We start from the raw sequence: 27,762 nt of genomic DNA, 5'->3' as shown, positions 1-27,762 counted from the left end.
GTGACAGTATTGTACCCATTACCGAAATACGGTATCGCGATACCGATACTCGTTTACTTGAGTAAAAAGTATCGAAAAATACCAATATCGATAATTCTTTTTTAAAGTAACGGAGTACCGCTACCGTTACTAAAAACTAGTTATGCGATACTTTGCACGATACTTTTGTTGAAAATATGAAGTTGATGCAACATAGAAATCTCGCTTACGTGAACACCCCATTTGTATAATAGCAAATTGGGAGAAGACATTTTTGCACTAAAAGGACGGCATATTTAGCTGGGACACTTTGCTTGAATTTCATCAATAGCTGGTTCTCAAAGTCTTCTTCTGCCAACCTAGCAGGCTGTGGTCTCTCCGGCAGCTGACAGAGGCCGATATGACAATTACGATAGTGTCAGGCCCACACATAGGGTTGCCACCAGGCCGCTCTGCTCGCCGCTATTTGCTCGCTCTGCCGGTTGCCGGTAGGAAGGTGATACCGGCAGCCTTTTGCCGGTATTTGTGGCTCAAGACCTTTCATAGGGGCTTTTGCGAGCTTTTCTCTTCAACATTCCACTACAGCTTGAATAAATCTGGAGCACAGACCCAACTCCGCGCAGTCACCAGTTGTTTACTTAGTTACTCATTGTTATTATTATTATTATTACACACAGGAACACGTCTCCTCGTATTGTCTTGAGCTCTCTCTCTCTCTCTCTCTCTCATGTCTTCGGTGTGTACTCTTCCACCCCTCACCAACTTCCCTTTCCGGCGAGCCTTTCCTCCTTTACCTCTATTCCACCTCCTCTCCATCACTACGAAAGGTGGCAACCCTACCCACACGTGCCGTGGAGTCCAATGACAAAGGAAACATATCCGAAGCTACAACACCACAGTACATATGTGAGCGTGACTCAGTCCGACACGGCAGCTTAGCAGTGGAATCCAGAGTGCACTGTTCAGGATTTGACCTCCGTTCGTTGACCTCAACTCTCTTGTTGAGCGTAGCATGGCTATTTACTCCAGGTTCGAAGAAAAAAGTTCACATGTGTTTGGTATAATTCCCGTTATGGAGCACGTTCAAGCGCTAGGCGGACCAGTGACAATGAATAAGAGTAAGAAATATGGCCAATGAGGAAAAGGTGGAGCACTAAAAAAAGTATTTGTATCGGTAACGATGCGGAGATCGCGTTACCGTAAATTTGTACCGGAAATACTTTTCCGATACAGATTTAAGGTATCGCGATCCGCGCTCCAATACCGAAAAAAGTATTGATTACTGTAACAGCATTACTTGTAACACTGTTACGTACAACACTGATTTGTGATCAGGCTGCGCTTGTGTCAACACACTGAAGGCAATCCACAGAAGACATAGTATTTGGCATGTTGCCATTTTCTCTATAGCCATATCTCTCACAATGTGTCAGTACACACTTGTTTTCTCAAGCTGATGAGAGAATATGACGACTTGATGGTGCATACATAGGGCCCTGTGCTTTAGGGTAAAACTCGTATTCACCCCCGATTTGCATTACCATCACTTGGGGTAAACCCCCACCCCCACCCCCCCCAAAAAAAAGAACTTGGCCCAGTGCCAATTCAGCCACCAATATGGAGAACGCTAAGCATTGGACACTCTGCACGGCTGATCCGCATCTCATGTTCATCTAAAATGCGTGAAGCACTTTTTTTTTCCGCCAGGAGCTCTACTTTTCCACTTCATATCACCCGATTTTGCCCTGTTTTACGGCTCTTGAAATAAAACCCAAGTTTTACCCTCAGATAAAAAAAAAAAAAAAAACACATAAAATCCAAAAACACAGGACCCTATAGCGTACAGCATATATTCTTGCACACTATCGCATTGTGAGAAGCTCCATAATTCAACTCATTCAGCAGATGGCGGGACAGACAGGCACAGTGTCTTGGCTGGCGGGACAGTGAAGGGATGGCTTCCGGAAGTGGCCGTTGCAATATGGCGCCGCATGCTGGGCTCTATGGGTGACGTCAACAACATTCACAGCCCCGCTATTCACGCACAGGTCATGGAACATCTCATCGCCCTCTCCGAGACTTTAGTCAAGGTGGGCTTTGTGTGCAGGAAGTGAATATCTTGCGGAGCTTCGACATTGTGTCTTTGCAGATGAGGGAGAACCTCGGAGTAACTGAAGATAACATGACGACGCCCGACCCTCCTGCACTGATTCCACCTTTACTTCTGATTGCACCGTGGTTATTCGAGGTGAATGTTAGGAGCTGGAGAATTTTTTTTTTTTTTTACCTCCGCATCATGCTTGTTTTGCATACATGCAATATTGGTGTTTTGTTTTTTTAGGCAACCAGCCTGGCTGACTCGTACGAGCGTGGTCGTCTCCTGGCCCTGCGACTGCTATGCTGGCTAACAGTTAGACGACACGACTATCCATTGTCATTCGACTATCTGGCTCGATTTTATAAAATAGTTCATTCGTTTCTGCTGACAGAGGATCAGGCAAGTGTTACGCTAGCTGCTTTGTGCCACACAGATGAACGACATTCACGATTGAACTGTCACTCATTGCAGAAGGCAGTGAATGCCATTGTAAAGTACTGCGGATCCAAGCTATTTTCGTGTGGCCTTCCGGGACACACCATTTTGTTTCTCGACCTTATTCGGGGAGCAGGTACCGTCGTCTGCTCTGCGGGAATGAAAGGAGTGAGTGCTTGCATAATGAAGACATTCAATTCATCGAGATAGAGTAACTCTGCAACTACCTGTGTTTCGACCACTTAATTTAAATTGTTTTCCCTGTAGCTAACCATACTGTTAGGCATCATTTGGGTCCGGCTAGCTCTGCATAACAGGTCCAGTGCCTCCATAAGAGTGTCATAGCTTTGTAAAAGCCTCGTTACCATTACCCAATTTCTTTATATCAAAATTTCACACTTCTACCATTATGCGAGGGTTACCAAAGGAAACTTCTTACAGAGAGACGACATTGTGCACTTCTCATCGAGAGGTGCTACTGATCCAATTGACAGGTTGGTCCTACTGACAAATCTCGGTGAATTTACCTTCATCCATCACGTCTCAATACTCACTACAACAGTGTCACTCGCATTTCAACACTCAAACAGTTCACCAGTCAACACCAAAAACTTACAGTTAAGCCCTGTTAATTTGAATCTCACGGGACTCACGAAAATGTCAGAATTATCCGAATGTCGAATTATTGAATGCACCACAATAACAAAGGGTGTACTTGCCATTATGAAGACACTTTTATTTAAGAAAAACTGTCAGGGTATGATAGTTTGCTTCTGCAAGCTCATTTGCGCCGTTAGAAGTTTTCGTAGCGTGGTTAGGTGCTCCACCACACTTGCACCACCAGAAGTGTTGAAGCACAAGTAATCCAAAACTGCAAGTGCTTCTGCAACGACAGTGGCTCCTCACATTCGTAGTCCGGCGATAGTCTTCTCAGCAGTTGCAAGGACATTGCCCACAATTTCATCTTCGCTCAAACTGCTAGCAACAGAAACACCGTCGTCAATTATAAGTTTATATCGTAGTCCTCAAGTTGCGCCTAAGAAGGCAGGAGACCATGGGAGTGGCTGTCGTTCCTCTTCAGCAGTCGCGTGCCCCAATGCAGACAGAGCTTCTCGATCGCGTAAAACCGCGAAGGCGACAGCAGTTTGTGATTTCTTCACAGTCGATTACGCAGTCACCGTCGCAGCTGGGCGTGCAACGCAGAAACAAGAGTGTGAGACACGTGGTTGCTTGACAGCAGATGCATTAAGGGAGAAAGACGACCACGGCACGGATAATCATAGTGATGCTATGATGTACTTCTTATCTCTAGAGTGGCACTACACTTTGCCTTCTTTGTCCATGTGATCGTGTTTCTTAGCATAGGGTTATGTAGGCATCTGTCGGGACAGCGCAAGTAGTCCAAATTATCCGAATTTCTGAATTAACGGGGATCAAATTATCGAGGTTTTACTGTACAGGGTGGATTTAGTAAAGGTTACACGTTTTGATTGCGTTGTAAAAGTAGATGATGACATTACTGGCGCTTCAAACTTTGCAGACTGATAGTCATTTGCCTGAAGTTTTATCGATATTTTTTTCAAATGCTGTCACTTTGTAGAAAAAAAGTGAGAAGCAAAGCAAATTCTCGCCCCATGCATTTCCTATGGCCCATATCGCCTGCAAACCGCCATGTTTTCCTCTGTCTGCTTCACGTTCACATTCCCACGTATAGGTGGCGCTGCCTCGAAACCCTGCATCTGGTCCATCTGTTTGTTGGTTGTTCCATAGGTCTTGGCTCTGCTTCGTCTCCAGGCAGCGCCACCTATACGTGGCGATGTGAACTTGAAGCAGACAGAGGAAAAAATGGCGGTTTGCGGGCGGTTTTAGGCCGTAGGAAATGCATGGGGTGAGAATTTGCTTTGCTTCTCACTTTTTTTCTACAAAATGATAGCATTTGAAAAAAAAAGATGTGGATAAAACTTCAGGCGAATGACTATCAGTCTGCAACGCTTGAAGCGCCAGAAATGCTATCTTGTATTTTTATGACTTGATCGAAATGTGTAACCTTTCCTAAATTCACCTTGTAGTTATGCTCATCAAGTTTTGCCAGGAGGACCAAGCTATAGGGCAATGCAAATATTCAAACCATTTGAATACCGAAGCAAATAACTGCATACTATTCGATTTGAATTCCAAATCTCAGAGTGTGCCCACCCCAGGACCAAAATGTAGACGCCGGCCCTGCTACCAAGCTGCATTAATTTTGTTTATACCATGTGCACGAAATGACATTGCATGATTGATTTCAGATGCCCAGGGTTGAGGCGGTCACACTCTTGGGAAGCTTACTTTGTTTTCCAAATGTTTACAAAGAGGTTAAAGTTCTCCAGCCAGATGCCGAAAATTTAACGTTGCTACCATTTACTGAAGCAAAGGTGAATGAAACTGTTATTTAGCTTTTGCAGAATCGGTAATTAATTTGCCTGAACTTAAAATTAACTAAAATTCAACTTACCGTTCCGCCCTGCAGGAGCACGTGGCCACTCTTCTCCTTCGTGCTGGCATGAGTGATCCTGATTGTGCGGCACGATGTGTAGCCATCAGCTCGCTCGCAATCATGGTCTACGAAGAGCTTGCTCACAACACTGGGTTTCATAAAATTCAGGAGGCAGTTGGTGTTCTTCTCATTTCCATTAAGGTGAGGATGTTTATAAAAGGTAAGAAGTCTTAGTCTGCTGTACTGATGCATATATGCTGAGACTAAGCCGGGAGAACCTATGAAGTATTTTAAATTTATGTCGAATTTGTATGAAATACCTATATATATAATGCATATAAAATATGAAATGCATATTTTTCTGCTTCTTTGCACTTCTGCGTGCAGTTCAGCCTTGAAATATTTGTCCAGAATAATTGCCCGTTCATCCCATAGTAGAAATTGTGCTGGGGGTGTCATTGAATTAAAGGTTGTTCTACTTTTATTTTTTACGTCCAGGATTTCCATGTCGTAACATGCACTCGGAGGGGTTAGCTTTCTTTGGTTAAAATCTCATAGATACAGGCATGCTGGTGGAGGAACGCCATATAGTGAAGAAGACTGAGCGTGAGCGAAAAACAGAGGGGACACAAACACAACAGCTCGAAAAGCTGTGTTTTGAGCTGTCGCATTCGTGTCCCCTCCGTGTTTTTTCGCCCACGCTCAGGCTTCTTCACTATATGGCCTTCTTACGGTACTTTACGTAATTGAACGATCACTCCTTGCTTTGTTGATGTCTATTAAGTACTGCATGAAGAGGATGTGATTGTGTGACATAATTCTACAAGCATACATTTTGTTCTGTTGTGTTAAGCATTCTAATGTGTAATAACGTTGGCGAGATTATGTAAAGTTGCGGCACATGCAAGTTCCCTCATGTTAGCCTTCAGTTTAATACATTTATCTGTGACATATAACACATTATAATTTGCAGCACACCAGTCACAAGGTTGCACAAGTGGCTAGTGACATGCTTCGTTTGCTGTGTGACCATGCCGTCTACCTGTCAGATAATATGAGTGACATTCCTGTTATTATAATTGAGGTGAGTGCACTAAAACTTACAGGTAGGCTGAACCAGAATTGTCAAGCTTGCATATCTATAGCATCTACTGAGCATGTCCCTGAAATTTTTGATCTTGTTCCGTGCCTGGTCAGCTCAGTCGGTAGAGCACGAGACTCATCATCTCAGGGGTCATGGGTTTGGGCCCCGCGTTGTGCATCAATTTGTGAGATTATCCGTCAACCAACCGGTCCAAGGGCCCAACCGCAGCTCAAGGAACACTGGCAACACAAGTCTAATCGCAAAGCAACATTTGTTGACCACCTACATGCTTAACTTCAACCAAGGAAGGTCCTCTGCGTCTCCAAATCCCAGGAAAGAAAGGCCATGTCTCATTCGGCACGTCCCGTCTTGTTCCAACCACGACCTACTAGATTATAACGACCATGTCATAGGTACCCCTTCCCAGCGCCGCAGTTGGAAGCTAGTGGTGGCGCTACTCGTCGGCCCGGTTATTGCTTCCTCAATTTCTACAATACTTTGTACTTCACCTTACCTTAGTATTTTTGTACAGCGGTGGATGTCCCACGGAAGATGTTTCATTCTAAAGTTGATTATCATCATTCTACACGTTTTCGTAGCAGCTGTTGCTGTCGTCTGCTACGGTAGTCGTACGTCTGATTCTGCACGTTGAAAATTTAAATTTTCATTGTCCAATCATGATGTAGATCTTGCGGGCCGATGAGTAGCGCCCCTAGCGGATCGTGGGGACGGGCTTCTCATAGGGGTTGCCGATTATGACGTGGTAGTTATAATCTAGTAGGTCGTGGTTCCAACCAAGCACAGGCACCCTGGCTCGCGCCCCCTTATCGTGCCCCCTTATCGTGCCCCCTTATCGTGCCCCCTTATCGTGCCCCCTTATCGTGCCCCCTTATCGTGCCCCCTTATCGTGCCCCCTTATCGTGCCCCCTTATCGTGCCCCCTTATCGTGCCCCCTTATCGTGCCCCCTTATCGTGCCCCCTTATCGTGCCCCCTTATCGTGCCCCCTTATCGTGCCCCCTTATCGTGCCCCCTTATCGTGCCCCCTTATCGTGCCCCCTTATCGTGCCCCCTTATCGTGCCCCCTTATCGTGCCCCCTTATCGTGCCCCCTTATCGTGCCCCCTTATCGTGCCCCCTTATCGTGCCCCCTTATCGTGCCCCCTTATCGTGCCCCCTTATCGTGCCCCCTTATCGTGCCCCCTTATCGTGCCCCCTTATCGTGCCCCCTTATCGTGCCCCCTTATCGTGCCCCCTTATCGTGCCCCCTTATCGTGCCCCCTTATCGTGCCCCCTTATCGTGCCCCCTTATCGTGCCCCCTTATCGTGCCCCCTTATCGTGCCCCCTTATCGTGCCCGCTGCCCGCCAAAAAACCACTACCACACTTCGTCTTTCACTGCAGACGACAGTCAATGCCCCACATGTTCTGTCATGAACCTGTTGCCATTACACAAGTGGTAGGCATGAAAAAAACGAAGTTGCACATTGAGGATAGAAATGTAAAATTGACACATTCCTGACAATGTGTGAAGGCCACAGCTGGGAAACTCATTTAATTCACGATCACGTTGGTGTCCTGTCTCATTAATGCCTGCGTCAGTAATACACACATCATTGTTCTCCCGTACTGCAGGTGGTGTCTTCCACGTTGTATTCACTTTTGCCGACCAACAGTGGTGACATCAAAGAAGACAACAGAAAAGTGAGTGCCTTCGTTAGCAATCTCGGAATGAATGGACCTGTGTTGCGGAATACGCGTAGCTGTACTTGAAGGCATTGTGTGGCGCCGAGTCTTCGTCGGTTGATTGACTACTGCATTTACTCACATAGTTAATGCTCACCTAACTAGGGTCCTCAAATGTTTATTTTGCTGACCTCTCTCTATGCTACATTGCTCTCACTTTCTACAAATTTTTAGGTCTGTTTAGGTCAGAAAAGGTGAAGAAGTGAAAAAAAAAATTTTATACATTGTGAAATTTCTTAAAACAGTAGTCAAGTAGGGTAGTCAAGTAGTAAAAGTATGTAGTAAAATTTCTCACAGTCGTATGTATTGCAAATTGTGTTTGCAATTGAATTTGGTGCTGCAGGTTGTGCTTTCACTATTGTTCTGCCTGGCTGACTGGGTTATGAATTTATCGCTGGAGATGCTAACCAAGCCAAACAGCAACGGCACTACACCATTGCTTTCAGTGCTGAATGTGAGTCCAATTACTTTGGAAAACCATTGTGAACAGCACTTCAACACTCAGTAAACCCGTTATCCTCTAGGTCCTGGACCATGCTCTCATGGGCAATGGTGCAGATGTCTATTGTGATGTGTCTTCTCTGCTGTCTGAACTGTGCCCACTGGGCATTGTGGGAATGGAACCTGAGCCCGAAAAGCTAGCAGATGACGTGAAGAGCCAAGGAAGCAGCACAATGACGTCTGGGGGAAGGATAGCCCGCTCCATGGCCAGCTTTGTACCACCAGCTGTTCTGCAGAACGATCTCCGTAGAACTGGAAACGTCAAGCTTGCTGCAAGAATGGTAGTCATTCTTTTTTTTTATTCTGTCAGTTTTGTTTTGTGTATGTAGAGTGAAGAACATAGTTATAGAGACGCTGACAGACACTGGGTGCGTTCGAATAGTCTGAGATGCGCCACCACATCTGAATTCTGCACAGGTGCGCATGTGCAGCCTTGCATCCTCGCACCTGTGCATACTTAAAACAGTTTTTTAATTAACAACACAATTAAACAATTCATTAAACAATGAAAGTAACAATACAAAGGCCATAATTGTGTCCGTGTTGAACTAAGAGAAATTCTTGTCGTCTGCTATTACGGCGGGTTCCATTCGCGTGCCTCTTGCTATGCACCTTTGGAGTCTCTTTATTAAATGTACGTTCCAGATTATGTCTGATGGAGCTTGCTGTATCCTTCAGAACAGCGTGTTTTTTTAGGAATATTTGATGTAGTGTTATAGAATCATGTAAGGATTTCAATCAATCTGGGATATTTTTACGAGTTCAACCCAATCGGTCGCGACAGCAATGCCCAACGCAACTGCTGACACTTACACAGCTTTACGTGCCACGATGGAAGAAAATTTAACGATTTTATTTTAAATTTTAAAATAAACGATTTTAATTTTATGAAATGACAGGATTTTATGAAATTCTTGAAAGCTGCACGGCGCAAGTCGGTAAGCGATACCGGGAGAATGCTGCAACATTTTTTTGCTCGTTTTCTCTTGCTCGTGGAGTACCGCAGATTTTAAAATCCCACTGCGCGCAAATGTAAATGTTTCACCGCGGAAAGCTAGGGACTTTAGCTATACAGAGTGTCTCGTTTTAGGTGCCACAGATTTTCTATTAAAAATCTATGAGAGCCCCAGATATGCCGTTTGGGCATCTAACATACCTGGTTGGGCAGACATCTTTCCTAGCCGGCTGCATCAGTGTTCGATGGCTTTTCGATGATTTTTTATAAAAAATCTGTGGCACCTAAAAAAAGACACCCTGTATAGTGAATGAAACACATCAAGAAATTTCAATGAGTGACGAGTTTTCGGTCACAATCCGCATAGAAGCTGACCGCTTGTTTTGTTTCACTTTGTTTGCGAAAAAAAGAAACGTTCTCTAAACATGATTGATTGCTTGTGGTTCCTTGATTTGCTCAATAAGTTCTGTGGCATGATTAATTGCTCATGCTTCCATGATTTCCATTCCATAGGTTCTGTGCCACCTATTGCATCAGCTGGGACATTTTCCCATGGGAGGGCTGGGAGCGGCACAATTAACCAGTCTCGTAGCTGAGCATGATGACGTTCCCATGCTGCACGATCGAGAACTCTGCAAGGAGATTTTCACTTCTCCAAACATTCAGATGTTTGTGCTCAACAATTCTGCCATTATGTCCCTTGTTGAAGTGCCTTCACAGGTAATCTGTTTTACTTTTGTTCCTGCTGGCTGTGTTGTGGCATTGTAGTTGGAGCCCAAAGATCGCGGCAGGAATCAGAAAATGTCGTACCAAAGTCAGTCACGTATCCTAGGAAGCCCCTGGAGGAGGAACAACCGTCGGACTCGCGACAGGAAAGTCCCAAGTCCGGATCATTGTCCGGGACCTGAGCGGGAGATTTGCATGGGATTGCCTTACGCTGTACGGACCGAATGGATGCCGTGCGGGATCGTTTCCTCCAGGTAAGAAAATCTGTCTTGCTAGCTGTACAATTTTTATATATATTGTTGTTATATATTATATATATATAGTATTTTTTTTTTTTTTCACTTGAAAATCTGCTCTTTCCCATGACATAAAATTTTCTTTCTGGATAAAATCCAGAAACACAAGGGCCTAAGTACACACGCAGGAATGTGATTTTGCAAAGACTCTAACGATCTTTTCCGTAGGTCCGGTTCCGGACCCTTGCTTACACTACACCACCCAACGCAGCAGCGGAGGTCGCAACATGCCCTCGGATCGTCGAGACAGGTCGTCCCCTCCACGAGCATCCCCTTCCCACGATTCTTCTGGCCGAAGAAGTCCCGTTCATCGGCCCCCCGACCTCCTGCCGCTTTTGGAGAACACGCAAGAAAACTATGATAATTTGGACGACGTTAGTTTCTGCTGGTTTTTCCTCCAAAGTGCCCCTGGTTTCATATCTGCTTTTCTTTTTCCAGCTGCTACAATATGTGGGGCACACAAGCCCAGAGTGTGTCCTGTCTCCAAGCCAGCCCCTGAACTCGGCCGCAAAGGCTGCTCACGAGCTGGCTAGTTTGCATGAGGCAGACACTATACAGCTCCTCATGCAACAGCAGAGTCAAGAACTGAGCCACACAGAACGTTCTGCCTACAGTTCTGAGTGAGCTATTGTATGCTGTTTTTAATGCAGTGTTGCGCTATTTGTTTCTAAGCTTGGTCTGTACGGTACAGTAATGTTAGTTTGACATGTCAGTCAGCAGTCATGGAACTTTAATTATCAAGAAGCAGTCACTAAGCCTAATTTTGTGTGTTTGTGCCCAAATTCGTGCGACAGTGTGAGAGAGAGAGACGCTACAGAGCTGTACTTGCCCCTTTTTTTAAGACACAAAGGACACAGTAAATGACTTTTTTGTGCTGTTCCTCGTGGATCATTCTACTTTCACTGTACAAATAAACAGTCGTTCACTTCAATTAACTGTTTAAAGGATTCTTAGGCTATTAATAAATAGAGCCTGAAGTTTTCGGGAAATATTTTTTTTCTAAATTCGGGGGTAAAAATCGGGTAAATAAACATGTGCACTAAATTCATGTGAATTCGGGTGAAAAAACTTCTATTGCGCTAAAACCAGGAGAAATCTTGCTCAGTTATTCAAACTAACTGTAGCAGTTTGGTACAAACGGTGATGTAACTGCATTTTTCTGCCAAACAAGTAAGTTGGTGCATTCCTACAGACATCCCAGAGAGGGCAATTTGCCTGGTAAAAATCGGGTTTCACCCTAAAGGGGGCATGCTTCAATTCGGGGTGCAAATTCAGGGAAGAATCGGGTAAAACCCTAGGTTTGTACACTATAATGGTTGTGCTCTGATGATGCCTCTCGTAAGTATACAAGTCACAGGAGCACGGACAGTACGAAATTGGCATGCAAACTAGCTCCTCTGGCTCCTATACTTACTCGATGCATTTATACCAACGGGCCATTTTCCCTGTCTTAGCTGACAATGTCCGCAATTTCTTCATGCAGGATGTTATCCAAAACTACGACACCGCCAAATACCACAGATCCACTTTCACCATTCCAGTACTCCCGTCTTCTGCTAGAGAATTTCAATTTCTTCACATGGGAGAAGAGGTAGACACATTTAATAATTATCCACGATGTATTAGTGATGAAGCAGGAATTAACGACCCTCTATGCTGTGTTGCAGACCAAAGTTCGACCTAGTCAAGAAAAACGAAAAGTTGCTGCGGGAGCTGCGGAATCTCGACAGCCAAGCCTGGTAATTGGGCGCTGCGCCGCTGCAGACACGTGAAATGTTCAACGTTATCTAACCACCTGCACCTGTTTGCCTCCTAATAGCCGTGAAACCCACAAGATAGCGGTGATCTATGTGGCTGAAGGGCAGGAAGACAAAAATTCCATATTTATGAATCAGAGTGCAAGCCCAGCATTTGAACAGTTTGTGGCTGGCCTAGGATGGGAGGTGAGACTGGTTTCCTTTCCTCGTAGCAGTGGCGTAGCCACAGGTGAGATTTCTGGATTCCCCCTCCCCCCCTCCCCATCCCCCCGAAATCGTACTTTTGGTAGAGCATTTTTGAGAGGGAAACAAGGGTGAAATTCTCCTCCCCCATGTGAAGTCCCCATAGTCTCCCAGCTTCTTCTGACGTGTGCTGTCAGATCAAGCGCTTTTATTGGATGCCAAGAACCGTCTGCTAAGGAGTGAGAGCAAGGCGACTGGTTGACTGTACTCTACTTCGGATGCGGGATGGGTGACACCAAATCCAGCCCCCCAAAAAAAGAAAGAAAAAAGACTGCATGCACTTCACTATTGGGTGGATGATGTGACGTCACCAACTTGCCGCTGATGGGCGACATTTCGTTTTTACTCACGAGATTGAAAGCTCCCTCGTGCTCCAGGATTGTGCACCGCGGTCATACTTTTTGTGAGAATATTTGTTCCTAGAATTGTAATCATAATTTCTACTGCTCCCAACATGTTTTTTCTTTTCTTAAACCCTTCCACGGTCCCTTAATATTACTTTTGACGTGGTTTCACATGCAGGTTGATTTGGAGACGCACACAGGATACAATGGTGGCCTGGAGACGAATCGCAGCACGGGAAAGACGGCACCGTACTACGCAGCGTCGTTCCTGGAAGTGCTGTTTCACGTTTCGACACGGATTCCTGCCTTAGAGAAGGATGCCGTAACGAAAAAGGTAACGGTCAGCAGGCTTTCGTTACCGCTGCTCACTTCTTGCATGTTTTCCTACCCTCTCTTTAAAGTTACGGCACTTGGGGAACGACGAGGTGCACATAGTGTGGTCGGAACACACGCGGGACTATCGCCGAGGTATCATCCCGACAGAGTTCTGCGACGTCCTCATCGTCATCTACCCACTAGGGAACTGGCTGTACCGTATCCAAATTAATCCAAAGCCAGAGGTAGCACACTGCATACTGTGCTGGCAATGTTGCTAAGATTCTTCTCCTCTGGTGGCTGCAGGTACCGTTCTTTGGTCCACTGTTTGACGGCGCCATAGTAGACCACAAAGTGCTGCCTGCATTGGTTCGTGCTACAGCCATAAATGCAGGGAGGGCTGTCAACTCTCTCAAACCTGCCTTCAGGACATAGTATCCTTTACTTTTCAAAGGAACATTTTATTAGCAACAATAATCTGTCAGCATTGTTTCTTTTGAGCAAATCAGCATGGTGTTGATAACAGCCTGTTGAGTGTCATAAAACCGTGAGAGCAAGAAGTTCACTCTGCTTACCATGTGTTCACACAAGTGACATCCCCCACGGAATATTCTAGTGGAAGAAAAAGCGAAAAGCTGCTCGGAGGGCAACAGTTCCGGTCAGTGCTATACATTGAGTGTTCACATAGCATATCAGGATCGCACAAATATAGGGACTGGTTTGTTTCGTTGGGAGCGGCGCTGTCTTTTGCTGTCGTCTGCTGCAGAATATTTTGTGGCTACTCTATTTCTGTTATTCTATCTGATGGCTACAGGATATTCCCCATTGTTAGAAGGAGCATGAAAAGACAAGACATTGAGCGCCGACGCTCACATAGCAACGGAAAGCTATGATTAATTGATTGATATGAGCTATTGATAATTATTACAGTTTTCCGCAATTCCGTTAAATATCGCGGAATCCGGAATTCATGCGGAATCCTTCGTTTGGCACGGAATTTCACGGAATCCGGAATTATTTTTAGGGATGTGCGGATATTGAGGTTCTAGAATTCGAATCAAATATCAATCACTCGAAGTATTTCATTCGCGAATCAAATAGCCAATATTCGGATTTCCGAATATCCGACTACGTATTCGCAGAATATGAACGACACCTCCCGAAAGTGGGCTTCATCTGACGCTTCCTTGCATGAGGTGAAGCCTGCTTTACGAAATTGCCCATGCTGCAGAACCAACACAGTCAGATTGTAGTTTAGCTTTAAGATAACCTTAGCCCAAGTTTATTGTGCATACGCCGCCTCAGGAAGGGACGGCGTCCCTCCCGTGTGCAGTTTAGCAGTGGCAGTGAGGGATTTCGATTTGATGTTTGGGAGTTTGTCTTTAAAGACTCTTACATAATGCCTACAGCCCAGAAACAAAAAGGGTGTCCTAAAGATGTAACTTCCACAGGGAATGTATTGTAAGCTCCTTCCTATAATCTTCCTATAAACTCCGTAGATGCTGAAAGACCCTTCAACAGGTATAAAATGATTGCAGGCGACAGACTGCATTCTTTGTTAGAGGAGAACACGAGATATCATGTATGTAATGTTGAGCCACGACAGCGCTTCGAATCTGTAATTTTATAAAATGCTTTTTGTTCCCACATTACCCAAGAAAATGAAGTGTTCCCATTTCAAGCAGCCACTGACTGCTTGCCGCAGAAAATTGCGGAATTTACAAGTCTGTGCCGCAGAATTTTGAAAATTCCGCAGCAGAAAACCAGGGGCCTTAGCTATGATGTTTTGCACATCTTACACTGCTGTATCCTGGGACACGTCAGTTAGTATAGTGTTCTCAGTGTAGCCAGAGATGTTGGAGTGCAGTTATGGGGCAAGGACCCGGCGGACGATCACACATCACTCTACATGCTCTCTTGACTCTTTCTCACTCCTGGGCTCTACTTGAGTCATGTTGCAGATGGTTTAGGATGCTCCAAGCCGCTATTTTTATCTAATTTGCATATGATCTTTCTGGCAGTCTGGCAGAGAATACCAACATTAAAACCATTATTTTTCGTGAACCACACTTCCCCCAGTTATGAGCATAGAGCTCAAGCCCTGGAGAACATAGTCCAGAACTACAAAGAGCAAACCACTTTTGAAGACTTCGCTTCCAAGGTGCTGGCCCCAGCTCCAGCTAAGAGTCCGCTTGTGCTTCGAAGATCAGGTGAGATCCGATTCGGCAGATAAAAATGCCGGAGGCTAGAATGGCTTTACTACATCACTAGGGCCCCCTGGGGGATCAGATGGAGGATCTCCACAGATGGGTTCTACCTTGGCGGCTGCATTGTTAGACTGCGACAGTGGGGCCGTCGACCGTGCACCATAGAACGAGACCGGTGACAATGTCCGCGTCTGTGGGGGAGCAGGCCTCTTTTCCGCAGCGCAGTGTCTTGGGGACCCCTCCTCTAAAAGGTGAGAACTAAAAAAAAAAAAGGAATTGAAATTTGGAGCATCTTCTACATTATGAGGCTACTAGCATACCTGGGTGCGTTTCCTTGTTCTACACGGGTAACTCAAAGCAACACGCGCTGGGCAAAAAATCAATATGACGTCAATAGTGGGGGTGGTGTCGTAACCAGTTGTAAAACAAATCGACACCTGTCACTGTTGTGGCGGGTACCTACTCTCGGCAACTCAGCTCGACACGGGCTGTGACGTCACACGTGCTTCAGCCAAAGGGGCCTTCTGACGTGTGTGACAGAACGCCAGAATTTTGGTGTCGCCCAGTTTTTGGTGCGTACTGATGTTGGTCAAACGTTTGAGTGCTCTGTGAATTAATTGTCTGTCAAGTTCTGTTGCATAGATATTTTCGGAAACATACATGAATTAGTTCAGGTAAACTGTTCCTGAATAATGTTACACTGCATGTATTAAGATTAGAGCCTGAAGTTTTGGGGTTTAACCCCATTCTTCCCCAAATTTGCACCCCGAATTGAAGGTTGCCTCTTTAGGGTGAAACCCGATTTTTACCCGGCAAATTGCCCTCACTGAGATGTCTGTAGGAATTCACACTAACTTGTTTTTTAGCTAATGCAGTTATTTCACCATTTGTACTGAACCAGTTGATTAACTAAACCGGATTCCTCCCCAAATTTAGCGTACTGGAAGCTTTTCCACCCGAATTTACATGAATTTAGAGCACACGCTTATTTACCCGATTTTTACCCCCCCCCCCCCAATTTAGAAAAAAATATTTCCCGAAAACTTCAGGCTATAATTAAGATGTAATATATCATGCAGATCATTGTGTCGCCATCATTGCGTCTTCCAAAGACCTAAATCTATACAGTCAAACTCCTTTACAATGAAACTCAGGGGACAGCAAAAAAAATTAGCAGTAAAGGTATTTTTGTTAAAAAGGATGTCCATTATTGGACCTATAGGGCTCCAGCGGGACCGTAAAAAAAATTTCTGTAGTGGTATTTTCGTTAAAAAGGTGTTCGCTATAAAGGAGTTTGACTGTATATGAAAGCACTTATAGGTGTCACCATTACCGGAACACTTGTTGCCTGCCACCACTGCTATAGCAGCCAATTTGAGGGTTACGCGCTGAATAAGGAGACGCACCCCCCTGTCTGTAAGAAGAATGCATTTTGTGGTTCAGAAATTTCAAACACATTTCTCTCATGGCAGAGCGTCCCCTGTCCGCATCACGCAGTCAGACGACGACATCATCCTCGATTCCGCATTGACGCCGTTGATTTCGCACCGCATGTGACAGATCGTACCTTCCCACATTTTTTTTATGACTGGCATTTTTTTAGCCACACCATTGTTATGACGACTAATATTATTGCTGTTATCATTGTTGACACTTGTTGATCGACGGGCTAATCACTGTGTGACGATTCAACGACACCGCACGGGGGACCTCCATGCACTAATCTGTTTTTTGTGACGATGAAGGAGACGAGATGATCGTGACTTTTAATTTTTTTTTTCTGCTCTCAAATATATTTTGCAAGGTGTAGTATTTATAAAAAGAAACGGTTGATGAATTTCCTTTGTTAGACTTTTTATTGCAGAAGTATACGAGTGCAATCTCACCAGAACTATAAGAGCACCACTCTGGAATGTTAAGCTAGCCGTACCTTTGGATGCTTTCTATGCAGATTGTAGTATTTAGTGAGTGAAGTACAAAACCTTGTTTTCTCGCATTTTTAACTGTACTTTTTGTCTGCTAGGAGGGGGCACGAAATGATATTTATTTGCACTAAGGGTAACTAGAATCGTGGAATCCACTCGCGAGTAGTAGGAGACACATCGAAGAAACAATACGCCGTTGGGAGAAAAAAAACGATGACTGCTTCACTGACTCCGAACCATTTTGAGTTCCTCTGGTGGAGACCTATAACCTTCACAGAAACTAGGATTTTTGTACATACTTATACATATGTATACATAAGTAACTAATTATCAAACAGTGTAAATAACTTAGTTAAGGTTTATATGCTGCAGGCACTGTTGCTCGATACACACAGAAGCAAAATATCCTCCGTGCAGCTCAGATGCGTTATTTTTGCGATGCCACGGACATTTGCCATGTATCGTTGAAGGAATTTCGTGTGGGGCCATGCTTGTAAAGCGTATTTCTTGTAAGATATATAAGGTTTCATTTTGCCTACTTGGTCTGGCCATTGCAAAGGTAATGTGGTTATGACTGCACTCTATGACAATGTAAGTTTTTCGCATTGAATTTCTCCATGATAAGCTAAGCAGTGACGGAGGGTAGCCTCACAAGGTTGTCATTTTTACACACACATTGTATAAAGAAACTTGTGCTGTAAATAGCGATATTGTCAAGTTGCGCAGGATTTCAAAAAAAAAATAAAAACAGCTTCTGTGGAGAATTTTGTGACCAATCGAGCTTGACAGCATCAACGTTTTCTGTAGATGCATTGTGCAATAAAAAAAAGGTTCCCAACGACTGTTTCGTTGTCAGGAATATGTCTTCAAATTTGAAATGAGAAAGGGCACAGCTGTTTTTTTGGCTACATCATTTTATAGACAACTTGGCTACAGTGAACTTTGAGCCTTGACCCGATTCACAAGCAAAAGGCACGAAGGCGTGTTCCAACATCTAAATGCCAACCCCACGTTTTCAGCATTTCTTGCGCTATCTTATGAGCTTACAGTCAGGTGCACATCGAACTTAAAACTTAGTCGAGGCTATCAAGTTAAAGTAGTGCACATCAGGAGTTGTACTATTTTCCTTCAGATCATAAAAATTACAGTTCCATAACAAAAAAATAAATATAAACAGGTGATTTAGCTGTGCAGAGCTATGCAGAAGAGTAACGAGAAATGTTACATAAAAAATGTTTAATGAAACTTTCAAAGTAAGTTAAAGTAATTGCTTACAGTCAGCAAAATGAATTTATGGCTGATCACAGAAAACTTTGTCACTTTAAAAAAGTGCTAGGACATAGTGATGCTTATGAAAATGGAACTTCTTTTTTGTGTGTGAGAAAAAGAAAAAGAATCTGTTTTCCAATAGCATTTGACTTTCTCTGAAATCCTGCCTCAATATTTGTTGTACTATTTATTCTCACGCTGAGATTGAATGATGGCTGCAGTATATACAGTAGGTTTTTAATGTCCCCAAAAATGTGGGGTAGGTATTCGGGTGCAGTGCCCTGCGAATTAAAATCATAACTTGGACTCCCCTTCACTGCATCACTTGCATGACTTTGCAGTTTTCAACTTTCGGTCCTAAGGGGCCCACGATTGCCACTGTTCCGAGCGTTTTCCTGAAAAGATGGGACACATCTTTAGTAAACGTGTTGCTTCACAACAATGAGTACACCTTCTGGATGGTTTTCGTAGCCTGTTAGCTGCTTAAGTGAAATATGCATTAGTATAGTCATTTCCAATTAATTTATTTTCTAAGGATTTCTAGTTTTCAAGGAGTGTCTGCCACAAAAACTAAGAGCTGTGTTGGTTTTTACACAACCAGAAAGGCTGTGCTTTCCGATTCATCTGTGTTCCTAATATAAATTGCAAGCAGTGATTTATCCATACCCCCCTACACCCCACGCCTCCAAATGTTTAGCGACGCCCCCCTAACTTTTCACCTGTGTACCCCCTACAGGGGATGCCCTTGCGACTTCAGCTTCAGACACGTGTCGGTAATGATATCTTAAGCTGTAATCATGTAACTATAATAATGACTCCCCCCAAATTTTTCCAACACCCCCTCCAGGCTTGCAATTCTGGATAAACCGCTGGTTGCAGGTTACACGGAGTAATATAGTAAGCAAATTATCTCCTATGCTAAGTTTATACCTGGCATGCAACTGCCAAGTTTAGTGTCCAGTTAGTAAATTAGTGCGTTACCTGCTTTTTTTGTTATTAAATTTTTATTTATTTATTTATTATTAGTCACTGACACGGCACTGTACAAGACGTATCCAGAAAGTCTGTTCAGTTTGCAAGTATTGGCACTGCCGGATTGTGATCGCCATTGTGGGGATGCATGCAGTTCATCCGTCCACTCACGAGACAGTTTCCATTGTTGACACATCTCTCTTCATCTCATGAATGATTGAATGATGGTTGAATGATTTGACCTGGAATTCCCATATCGAAAAAATTTGTCGAAAGGCATCTCATAGGTTGTGGTTCTTGAAACGAAATTTAAAGCATGCTACCCCTGATACAAAGCTAGCCGCTTACAAAACTTGTGTACGACCGATAGTAGAGTATGCTTCCCTTGTATGAGACCCTTTTACTACCACTAATATTGATAAACTCGAAGGCATCCAAAAGAGAGCCTTACGATTCATTTACAATCGATATAGCCCTAGCTCATCCAGTACTTGTATGTGCGAGTTAGCTGGACTCGACTCATTTGTTAGAAGACGAAAGATTAATAGATTAAAATTTTTTTAGGAGCTTGTCCAAGGGAAATACAAGATTAATATTGACCATTACGTTGGGAGGGCTTCACATTGTCGAACTCGATCACACCGTTTGCAGTTCAGAACAGAAATTCCTAGGACAGACTCCTTTAAATACAGTTTCCTTTCACGAACCACAACTGACTGGAACTGTCTTCCTGCAGACGCAGTACATGCAACATCCGTGAATGCATTTTTAACTGTCGTTGTTGATCAGCTGTAATTACTTTCCACAAAAGATTCTTGTTTTGAGTGTATCTTTTTGTTGGTGGTGGTTATTGGTGTTTTTTTTTTTTTTTTGTACTGCAGTGCTCGTTTTAGTTGCTGTAAGCTTTACAATGTATGTTCCCACCCCTGCTTTGGCTGCTAACAAGCAGCTGGCAGTATTAATAAATAAATAAATAAAATAAAATAAAAAATATCTAACGGGCTTGGGGCAGTGGAGTCGACCACCGCATCTCTTGTTTGCGGCGTGTGGCTGAAGGGGTAAAACAACATGGTAGCGCGCCAAACAGTACACGAGGAACGGGAACAACGAGAAGGGGACAAGCGCACACGTTGTTCCTGTACTATTTGGTGCACTACCATGTTGTTTAGTACATGCCAATTAGCCCAACTTGCTGTTCTCATGGAAGGGGTAGTTCTCTTTGTGAAAACAAACAACGAAAATATTTTTGTTGTCTTTGTTAATTCTCAAAGATGAAAAAGGAGAAATGATGTGAAGGAAGCCATGAGATGGTGGAATAACTCTCGGTATAGTACTTTTAAATCAGGCGACATCATTTTATGATGCAGGGATGCAAAAAGCGATCAATAATGGTTGAAACTGCAGAGAAATGTAGATCAATATATGTGGAACACAGATTAAAAAAAAAAAAGGTAACGGAACATACTCTATGGATACCTCTCGTGATATTGATGCTTAATTACATCATGTACATGGTGTTACGTATGTACCGTCGCCGTCATCGTTTGCCTGGGCGAAGGAGACAACGAGGACAACGAAGAAAGGGCACAAGGGTGGCATGCCACGTGATGTCGCCACTGGAACACATTGTTGCAGTTTTTTTAAAAGCGAATTACGCGGGTTTTTTATGATTAAGCTTGCTTGGTCACCACTTGGCGCTTGGTCATTTGGTCATTGGGTCCTGGAACTGTACGTTAGTCGTGAACAGAAAGGAATTGTGCTGCAGCGTGACATGGTTTATGAGTGACCCTTGATCACACAGTCGCCCCGAGCAGTTGCATTAAAGGAATGCAGACCTTACTAATTTCCACTTGGAAGCATATCACCTCTGACAAGCCTGCTGCCCACAGGACCTGGCAGTTCCAGTGGCAGGGCAGTGTAACCTGTTTCAGTTTTGGTGTTTACAGACCAGATTTTTCTGTGTGGCTATTGCCATTTTGCTATAAGACCTGGACAGCAGGTTCTTGTGCAGTAAAGCTTGCGGCAAGCTGCATCCTGGTTGTAATATGGCTCTCAAAGAGACTTCAGCAACTCCAGTTCTGAGGACTGTCCATAGCAACCTGAAACCTGACTGTCATCTGAAACTCTACACTGCTTTTGAGATTAGAAATGTGTAAGGTACATGTAGATGCCTTATGTGAAATTTCATTAAACGCAGCTTTGTATGTTTGGGGCAAAATGAGAAAAGCTAACCACATGTGTGCATGGGTTTTTTGTTTCGTGGCAACATGAGTGCAAGTCGTGCTTCTATGGATGGTACAGGGAGCAGTGACTGAGGCCGAGCAGTGCATATGGCTGATACTGCTTGGAGATTTGCGGCGTGTTCATATTCGCAGTTCATTTTCTTTGTCGCATCATATAAGCATGCAGATCTTAGTTTGATATTTTGCACGGATGAAGTGTTCGGGGAGCAAATGTTGAAACAGCCACCTTGCTCCTTTGTCATTTGTTGAGACTGCTAGAATGTGGCCAGTGATGAAACCACAATGAATGCACATATGTCGTGGGCAAGCTTTTATAGCTGTACTATGTTGTTCGTGACCTCCAATGGAAAGGCCTTGCATATGCATTAATGGTGACGACGAATGAAGCTTGTTTATGGTATGTGTTGGAATGAATGTTAAAATTCGAAATCATGTGTGAAACATTATTTAATAAACAAGCAAAAAAATAACGACTACCTATATACAGAAAGCAAAAACCACTAAGCAGACAGTGTGTTAGGGCTAGCTCTTCGAAGCCTGCTCGTTCATCGGGTCATACCCTTCCGTTTCTATCTTCTCTTTGAATTGCAGGTACTCCCGCTTGCGGTTGAAGTGCTTGACCTGTAAGAGAAGTTTTTACTTGAGATGCCTCGTTGGGGCACAGCGGAGTAACGTCGTCTGCATGTTGCAAAATGGTACTACTTGCCCACTGGCTCGGGCACAGGCCTTCGTACTCTTTCTTCATATCAAGGCATTTACTGCTATCGTCTGCATTTCGATCGAGGCATTCCCAGTATCGGTCTCTTGAGTCCCAGCACTTGTGGCGCTGTTCTTTGTTTGGAAAGGACATGTCTCGGCCGTGAATTACCTTCAGGAGTTCAAGTGGACAGTGTTTTTCATTCAAGGAAGTAAGCAGTGTGGTCTGTTTATTAGCAATGCAAATATGTGTGTGAAAGGAAATTAGTTAATGTCCAAAGCAGACGTCCAGTTCTGAAGTTGTGCCGCTTGGTAACAACACTTACTCTTTGTACAAAAAGTTGTGTCGTGCCGATGCTTCGATTTTATCGGTTAAAATTACAATAGCCACGTTACAGACATATTTAAATGATGGAAATGTAATTTAAAAGGTGCACTTTCTTACTCGCGTGCGTACTTCGCCAAATTGTCCCACTTCGCGTGTGTATGTTGTTTACCGGAAAAGGCGTTATCATGCGGTCGAGAGACGTCCGCGATATAAACATGTCCTCTGCTGCTACCGTCAAGCATTGGCAGGATATGCGTATACCCATAAATTAGCATAAACTAAAGGTTACAGATGCGGTGTTATGAAAAATCTTCAAGATGTTTAAAGAATAAAATTATATTCAACTCTATGTTCAACGCAGTTCTGTCACACCGGAAGTTGTAACGCGGAAGCATACCAAATCAACTGAACATGCGCAGTATGCGTGAAGGGGTGTCATGGCGTTTAGTGCGCTGCGATAGTTTCAAGGTGTTCCATTGAAACTGAAAATAACTCAACAAATCAGCCATATGAACGATGTTCGAACGATTGTAGAAGTGAATGGAGTGTGTGCTTGTCTTCTTCAAGCTTTCAAATAATGGTTTGCCTGTCTGGAACACGTGAATCATTTCTTGAACGATGGAAGACTCAGAACGGCTCGACCGTTCGCCAGTAGGCCTAGAAACGTATCGCAATCCTGCCCAGTGCCTCGGAAAAAATGCGAATAGCACGCACGATGACACCATCGACAACCATCTTGCTGACTCCGTGGACGGGAAAGATGCCGATGTCGCGGACGCGAAGTCTGAGGAGGCAAGTCTTGCTGCGCAGCTGAAAGAGACTCTGAACTTCGAACGCTACGCTGGTATCCCAAATGGTTGCGTTGTAACGCAGGACAAACTCAATGGTGTTGTCCGCCACACACCAAAAGACGAGTGCACCAAAGAAGCATCGGACAACGATGCCCACACGGACTGTGCCACAGTGCGTACTGAGCATTGTTCGTGTGTGTGTACCAAGGACGTTCAGTATGTTGCGTACCAGTCGGAAAAACAGATGCCAGACATCATGCGTCTGTTTCAGAAGGACTTGTCGGAACCCTACTCGATATACACGTATCGTTACTTCATACACAATTGGCCGAAGCTGTGCTTTCTGGTAAGCTGTGTCTTCTGGAAGACGCTTTCGGTTCCAAATCATTTGGATTTCGTCGAATATTGACGAAGTCGGGCCGGTCATCTTTCAAGATTGCGCCTGTACCGAACTCTGTTGAAGTTTTTTTCTTCTTTCAAATTGATGAGGAATCGTATAGTAATTGACAGGGCAATCGCGTCCATTTAAATGATGCAGCATCTCACAATATATGCTGCTTCAGTAGCCGAAATGATTAAGTATTTATTTTGCGATGATTACTAAAGAATATGGGGAGACTACCATGTCAGCTACAAATGACCAAACAACTACTTGTGGTAGACCTTGCTTTCACCCTCGGTTGTCATCATAAACTTTTCTTATTTTCTCATGAAGTTGTTTCACGTAAAAGAGTTCTGTAGAGGTAACATGGATGTAAAGGATTGTTGCTCTGCTACACAAGAATCTGTATATCTCTACGTATCAGAAAACTACTCAGTTTCTAGTCGCGGCGCTTAATGAAAATGAAGAAGTAACGAGAACCTTTAAACGTGGCCAAGCAAATGTACGGCTACTAAAACTGCTACGCAGAAAATGTTATACTAACTACAAGCAATTAATGCATATTCCTTTGTTAATTAAATGCCGTAGTTCCCACTATGCAGCGCTCAGTCCACGAACAAATATAATTGCCCACAGCTAATTTTATGTCTCGCAGCAACACTGAAATAAGTAAAGGAAGGCGCTTACTGTTTTGAACGTGCAGTGGCCATTGAATATCTTCCTAAATTTGTTCTACGTTCACCGCTGTTGGTGGGTGGTTGAGTTATTTTTGGCACCAGGAACGCACCTTGGAATCGATGCCAGTTTTCGAAATGATTTTTGGAGGATAAAAATAAGTTGGTGAAAACATTCCCCCTTGCCCCGAATCTGCATAACATCTGGGCGTTGCACCGTTTGTTGCACAAACTGCTAAAGGGATAGTTCGCTCTGAGAGCATCAGTTAGGAGAGTTTGGCTTCCAGAGGTAGTGCATCCCCCAATTTTTCGAATCCCTGCTTCACTTTTTGCAAACTTCATTGGCATAATTTATTACCAGAATCATAAATCATAATAATCCGGAAGGTTTGAAATAGACATTGCACGACGACGACGGCATTGTGATGTCATACGGACGTTCCCTTGGTGCCATTTTCACCTGACCTTAACCAAGTGAATGATTTGCTCTGGTGGCTTTGCATCCCACTGCTGAGAATGCGGGGCTCACAAAAGAGCTTGCCGGAGAGTTGTTTGCGGTCAGATGCTCCTGACAGGCATATTTATATCAGTGAACATAAAGGTAGAATGCAAGCAAGCTGGTGTAGACTCAAATAACGTAACATCCCCTCGAGTTTGTCTTCTGTTCTGCATTTTCTTGTGTCTTCCCTCAAACTCGAGGAAACGTTCAATAAGCATATTTGAATGAGCTTCGGTTATGTGTTTCGGTTATGCCAGAGACCAAACGTTCGCTTCAATGGCCAAATGTGATAGCGTTAACATTCTTTGATGTACAACAACAATAATAATAGAGCCTTTTACATTTGCTCTTTGCACGTGCATTCGACTGTAACTGATTGACTTCAATTGTCTTTCGCTCCAGGCCATGGATGGAAATGAGTGTGTCGGAGCCATTGTGTGCAAGTTGGATATGCACAAGAAACTGGTCAAACGAGGCTACATCGCCATGTTGGCGGTAGACGCCAAGTATCGCAAGCGGAAAATAGGTACATCCCTCGAGAGTACACTGGCACTGCTACGTCTTTAATGCACAATGCATTCTAATGGAAGTGTGCACTCGGAACTTTTCTGGCGTGGCCTTCCCAGAATTTCCTCATTAAAATCTTGTGTCCTGAGCACGACCTACTGGATTATAACGACCATGTCGTAATCGACAACCCCTATGAGGAGCCTGTCGGCACGATCCGCTAGGGGCGCCACGCATCGGCCCGCGAGATCTACATCGTGATTGGACGATGGAAATTTGAATTTTGAACGTGCAGGAGCGGTCATACGGCTACCGTAGCAGACGACAGCAACAGCTCCTATGAAAACGCGTAGAATGATGACGATAATCAACTTCAGAAAGAAGCGTCTCCCGTGGGACACCCACCGCTTGTACAAAAATACTAGGGTAAGCTGAAGTACAAAGTATTGTAGAAATTGAGGAAGCAATAACCGGGCCGACGAGTAGCGCCACCGCTAGCTTCCAACTGCGGCGCTGGGAAGGGGTGCCTATGACATGGTCGTTATAATCTAATGGGTCGTGGTCCTGAGTGGGATCTAAACCGGGGCCCTTTAGTTTTCAAGTCAGGTATCTTACTGCAGATCTACAGACAAGCCACTGTGTCTATGACGCTAAGCAGATCTAAAGGTCTCGTGTTTCTCACCATGACCGGTTGTTTGGCCTCACAAGGAATGATGGAGCTTTCTGCAGCCCGTCTTCCACTTCTAATACGATCACTACCTTCCACTGTACATGCAGTTATTTTTCAGAAGATGCATCTTACTCATAGTTCATTTCACAGGTTCTACTCTGGTGCTAAAGGCGATCGAAGCAATGATAGAAGACGACGCGGACGAAGTAAGCAGCATTTTGTATCCCTTTGTGTTCCCCCAGTGGTTGAGCAGCTACTAATATGCCATCTCTCGAAGGTCGTTCTCGAGACCGAAATCACCAACAAGCCGGCCCTGCGACTCTACGAGAACTTGGGATTTGTGCGGGACAAGCGACTCTTTCGTTACTACCTGAATGGGGTGGACGCCCTCAGGCTCAAACTGTGGCTGCGATGACAGTCATTTTGGCAAAAAACACGTGTGTCATCACCCTCATCTTTCTTTCTGCCTGTCTCACCTTTTTTTACCCGCCTTATTTTGATCACGAGGATGCAAAATGGCTCGCAGACAGCCTGGATGTGTGCATAGCAGCATATATTTTTTTCTTCTTTTTAGTGTGTACGTACCTGCATTGTCTGTGTGGAACAAGTTTTCTGTCACAGAGCTTTTTCACGGCGAGGCGTAACGGCACGATTTTGCCTTCTGAGTTGATGCGAGAGATTATTCGATGGGAACGGTAACAGATTGTTTAGTCCCTTCTGTTCCATCGTCATGAGAATCAATTGCAGTATTAGCCACAGTGCTACTTCCTTTGGACTCCGAATGACGTGTCAAGCTTCCTTTCCTTGCTCTTGTCTGTTGGTATTGGCTTCTGTGCCTTCTCCTGGCTGAAAATTATTTTTCTTGTGGATCCAGCGTTACAGATACTGCCCAGTTACATAAAATTCATAATGAAACAGTTTAAACGTAAACATCCAATTTACTCTGGGTAGATCTATTGCAAATGCCTGGGCTGTCCAACTAGCAAAGATATATTTTTATTTTTTACTGCTTCCCACACCACTTCCTGTGTCTCTCCTCCTGTGTGTACAGTCCAATGCAGTGGTAATGCTCCTTGTATTCAAATCAAACATCTTGTTTTTTTTCCCTTCTCATTTTGCGAGTGTTATGAAAGGAAGGACGTCTCCATCAGACGTGGATCTCGCGAAGGCGCGCGTAAGAGTTGGACCTCTCCCATTGCTCATACCCAGGTCAAGTTCTATTGTCTCAAATTATCTTTTCTCATTTGTTTCACGGAACTGTTTTCGAAGCCTTGGTACATTAAGTTGAAAGGCTCGCGGTGGACCTTCTTACCTCCCTCCCTGAGGAGTTTGTCGTATCGACAAAACACAATCGTGTCTTTGAAGAGCACTGTTGAGACATGGAAAATTGTGAAGATACCCTCTGTAGTGGCTTACAAGGTCTAGTTCAATCGCCAGCATTTTGTGACACTGTGTGGCATATTAGCTGGGGTTCGGGATGTTCCGGGCATCTCCATAGCTTTGGTTTGATGTGTAATATAAGGCACCTGGTACGCGATAAAACTTGAGTGTGGTTGCAAAGGACAAGCATGTTGAAATGGAGTTTAATAAAATTGAGGTACATAAGCTTGGTATGGAGTGTCATGTTTGTGTGGTGTGGGTAATC

The 27,762-nt window shown here is 44.1% G+C and overlaps 3 protein-coding genes across 8 annotated transcripts in view; 2 read left to right on the top strand and 1 right to left on the bottom strand.

The window, feature by feature from the left end:
- LOC135396907 (ral GTPase-activating protein subunit alpha-1-like) overlaps positions 1-17,928 on the top strand; it is a 34,603-nt gene extending 16,675 nt beyond the window's left edge. For 3 of the 5 annotated variants that reach the window (XM_064628136.1, XM_064628133.1, XM_064628131.1), the window contains 23 exons: positions 1,882-2,069; positions 2,129-2,227; positions 2,321-2,476; positions 2,549-2,680; positions 4,804-4,929; positions 5,025-5,192; positions 5,965-6,075; positions 7,707-7,775; positions 8,161-8,271; positions 8,342-8,599; positions 9,787-9,993; positions 10,106-10,253; positions 10,464-10,669; positions 10,734-10,915; positions 11,779-11,886; positions 11,963-12,034; positions 12,115-12,238; positions 12,818-12,973; positions 13,041-13,199; positions 13,261-13,388; positions 15,034-15,164; positions 15,226-15,412; positions 16,634-17,928. In XM_064628136.1, the coding sequence (XP_064484206.1) occupies positions 1,882-2,069; positions 2,129-2,227; positions 2,321-2,476; positions 2,549-2,680; positions 4,804-4,929; positions 5,025-5,192; positions 5,965-6,075; positions 7,707-7,775; positions 8,161-8,271; positions 8,342-8,599; positions 9,787-9,993; positions 10,106-10,253; positions 10,464-10,669; positions 10,734-10,915; positions 11,779-11,886; positions 11,963-12,034; positions 12,115-12,238; positions 12,818-12,973; positions 13,041-13,199; positions 13,261-13,388; positions 15,034-15,164; positions 15,226-15,326 (3,140 nt within the window). In that variant the 3' untranslated portion in view covers positions 15,327-15,412; positions 16,634-17,928. The remainder of the gene's footprint in view (positions 1-1,881; positions 2,070-2,128; positions 2,228-2,320; positions 2,477-2,548; positions 2,681-4,803; positions 4,930-5,024; positions 5,193-5,964; positions 6,076-7,706; positions 7,776-8,160; positions 8,272-8,341; positions 8,600-9,786; positions 9,994-10,105; positions 10,254-10,463; positions 10,670-10,733; positions 10,916-11,778; positions 11,887-11,962; positions 12,035-12,114; positions 12,239-12,817; positions 12,974-13,040; positions 13,200-13,260; positions 13,389-15,033; positions 15,165-15,225; positions 15,413-16,633) is intronic. The other 2 variants (XM_064628134.1, XM_064628132.1) reach the window with 1 other exon arrangement.
- A 54-nt stretch (positions 17,929-17,982) lies between these two features.
- Positions 17,983-24,530, bottom strand: LOC135396909 (cytochrome c oxidase assembly factor 6 homolog). 2 transcript variants are annotated; one of them, XM_064628139.1, is made up of 4 exons: positions 24,455-24,530; positions 22,277-22,438; positions 22,130-22,191; positions 17,983-18,750 (listed from the first exon to the last, which is right to left on the bottom strand). In XM_064628139.1, the coding sequence occupies exons 2-4, from the start codon at positions 22,418-22,420 to the stop codon at positions 18,669-18,671; spliced, it is 288 nt and encodes a 95-aa protein (XP_064484209.1). In that variant the 5' UTR covers positions 22,421-22,438; positions 24,455-24,530; the 3' UTR covers positions 17,983-18,668. The 2 variants fall into 2 exon arrangements, with proteins under 2 accessions (XP_064484209.1, XP_064484208.1); XM_064628138.1 differs by lacking the exon at positions 24,455-24,530 and adding an exon at positions 22,593-22,962 and having other exon boundaries at positions 17,984-18,750.
- LOC135396908 (N-alpha-acetyltransferase 30-like) lies at positions 23,013-27,728 on the top strand. Its single transcript, XM_064628137.1, has 4 exons — positions 23,013-23,731; positions 25,343-25,466; positions 26,268-26,323; positions 26,395-27,728. Exons 1-4 carry the CDS (start codon positions 23,213-23,215, stop codon positions 26,530-26,532), a joined length of 837 nt encoding a protein of 278 aa, XP_064484207.1. The 5' UTR covers positions 23,013-23,212; the 3' UTR covers positions 26,533-27,728.
- Positions 27,729-27,762: the final 34 nt, after the last annotated feature.

Source organism: Ornithodoros turicata, chromosome 6, assembly GCF_037126465.1.
Source record: "Ornithodoros turicata isolate Travis chromosome 6, ASM3712646v1, whole genome shotgun sequence".
NCBI classification, from domain to species: domain Eukaryota; kingdom Metazoa; phylum Arthropoda; class Arachnida; order Ixodida; family Argasidae; genus Ornithodoros; species Ornithodoros turicata.
The sequence above is the reverse complement of the archived record's forward strand: the minus strand, read 5'-3'. Positions and strand labels throughout refer to the sequence as shown.

What these genes read in the sequence shown, in the direction of transcription:
- LOC135396909 (XM_064628139.1), bottom strand. Translation starts at nt 22,420, where the DNA reads ATGTCCTTTCCAAACAAAGAACAGCGCCACAAGTGCTGGGACTCAAGA. An exon ending in GCCTGTGCCCGAGCCAGTGG is followed by an intron (nt 22,192 to 22,276) that starts GCAAGTAGTACC and finishes CTTCTCTTACAG; the next exon opens with GTCAAGCACTTCAACCGCAA. An exon ending in GAGAAGATAGAAACGGAAGG is followed by an intron (nt 18,751 to 22,129) that starts GTATGACCCGAT and finishes CCATCTTTTCAG; the next exon opens with GAAAACGCTCGGAACAGTGG.
- LOC135396908 (XM_064628137.1), top strand. Translation starts at nt 23,213, where the DNA reads ATGGAAGACTCAGAACGGCTCGACCGTTCGCCAGTAGGCCTAGAAACG. An exon ending in GGCCGAAGCTGTGCTTTCTG is followed by an intron (nt 23,732 to 25,342) that starts GTAAGCTGTGTC and finishes CTTTCGCTCCAG; the next exon opens with GCCATGGATGGAAATGAGTG. An exon ending in GTATCGCAAGCGGAAAATAG is followed by an intron (nt 25,467 to 26,267) that starts GTACATCCCTCG and finishes TTCATTTCACAG; the next exon opens with GTTCTACTCTGGTGCTAAAG.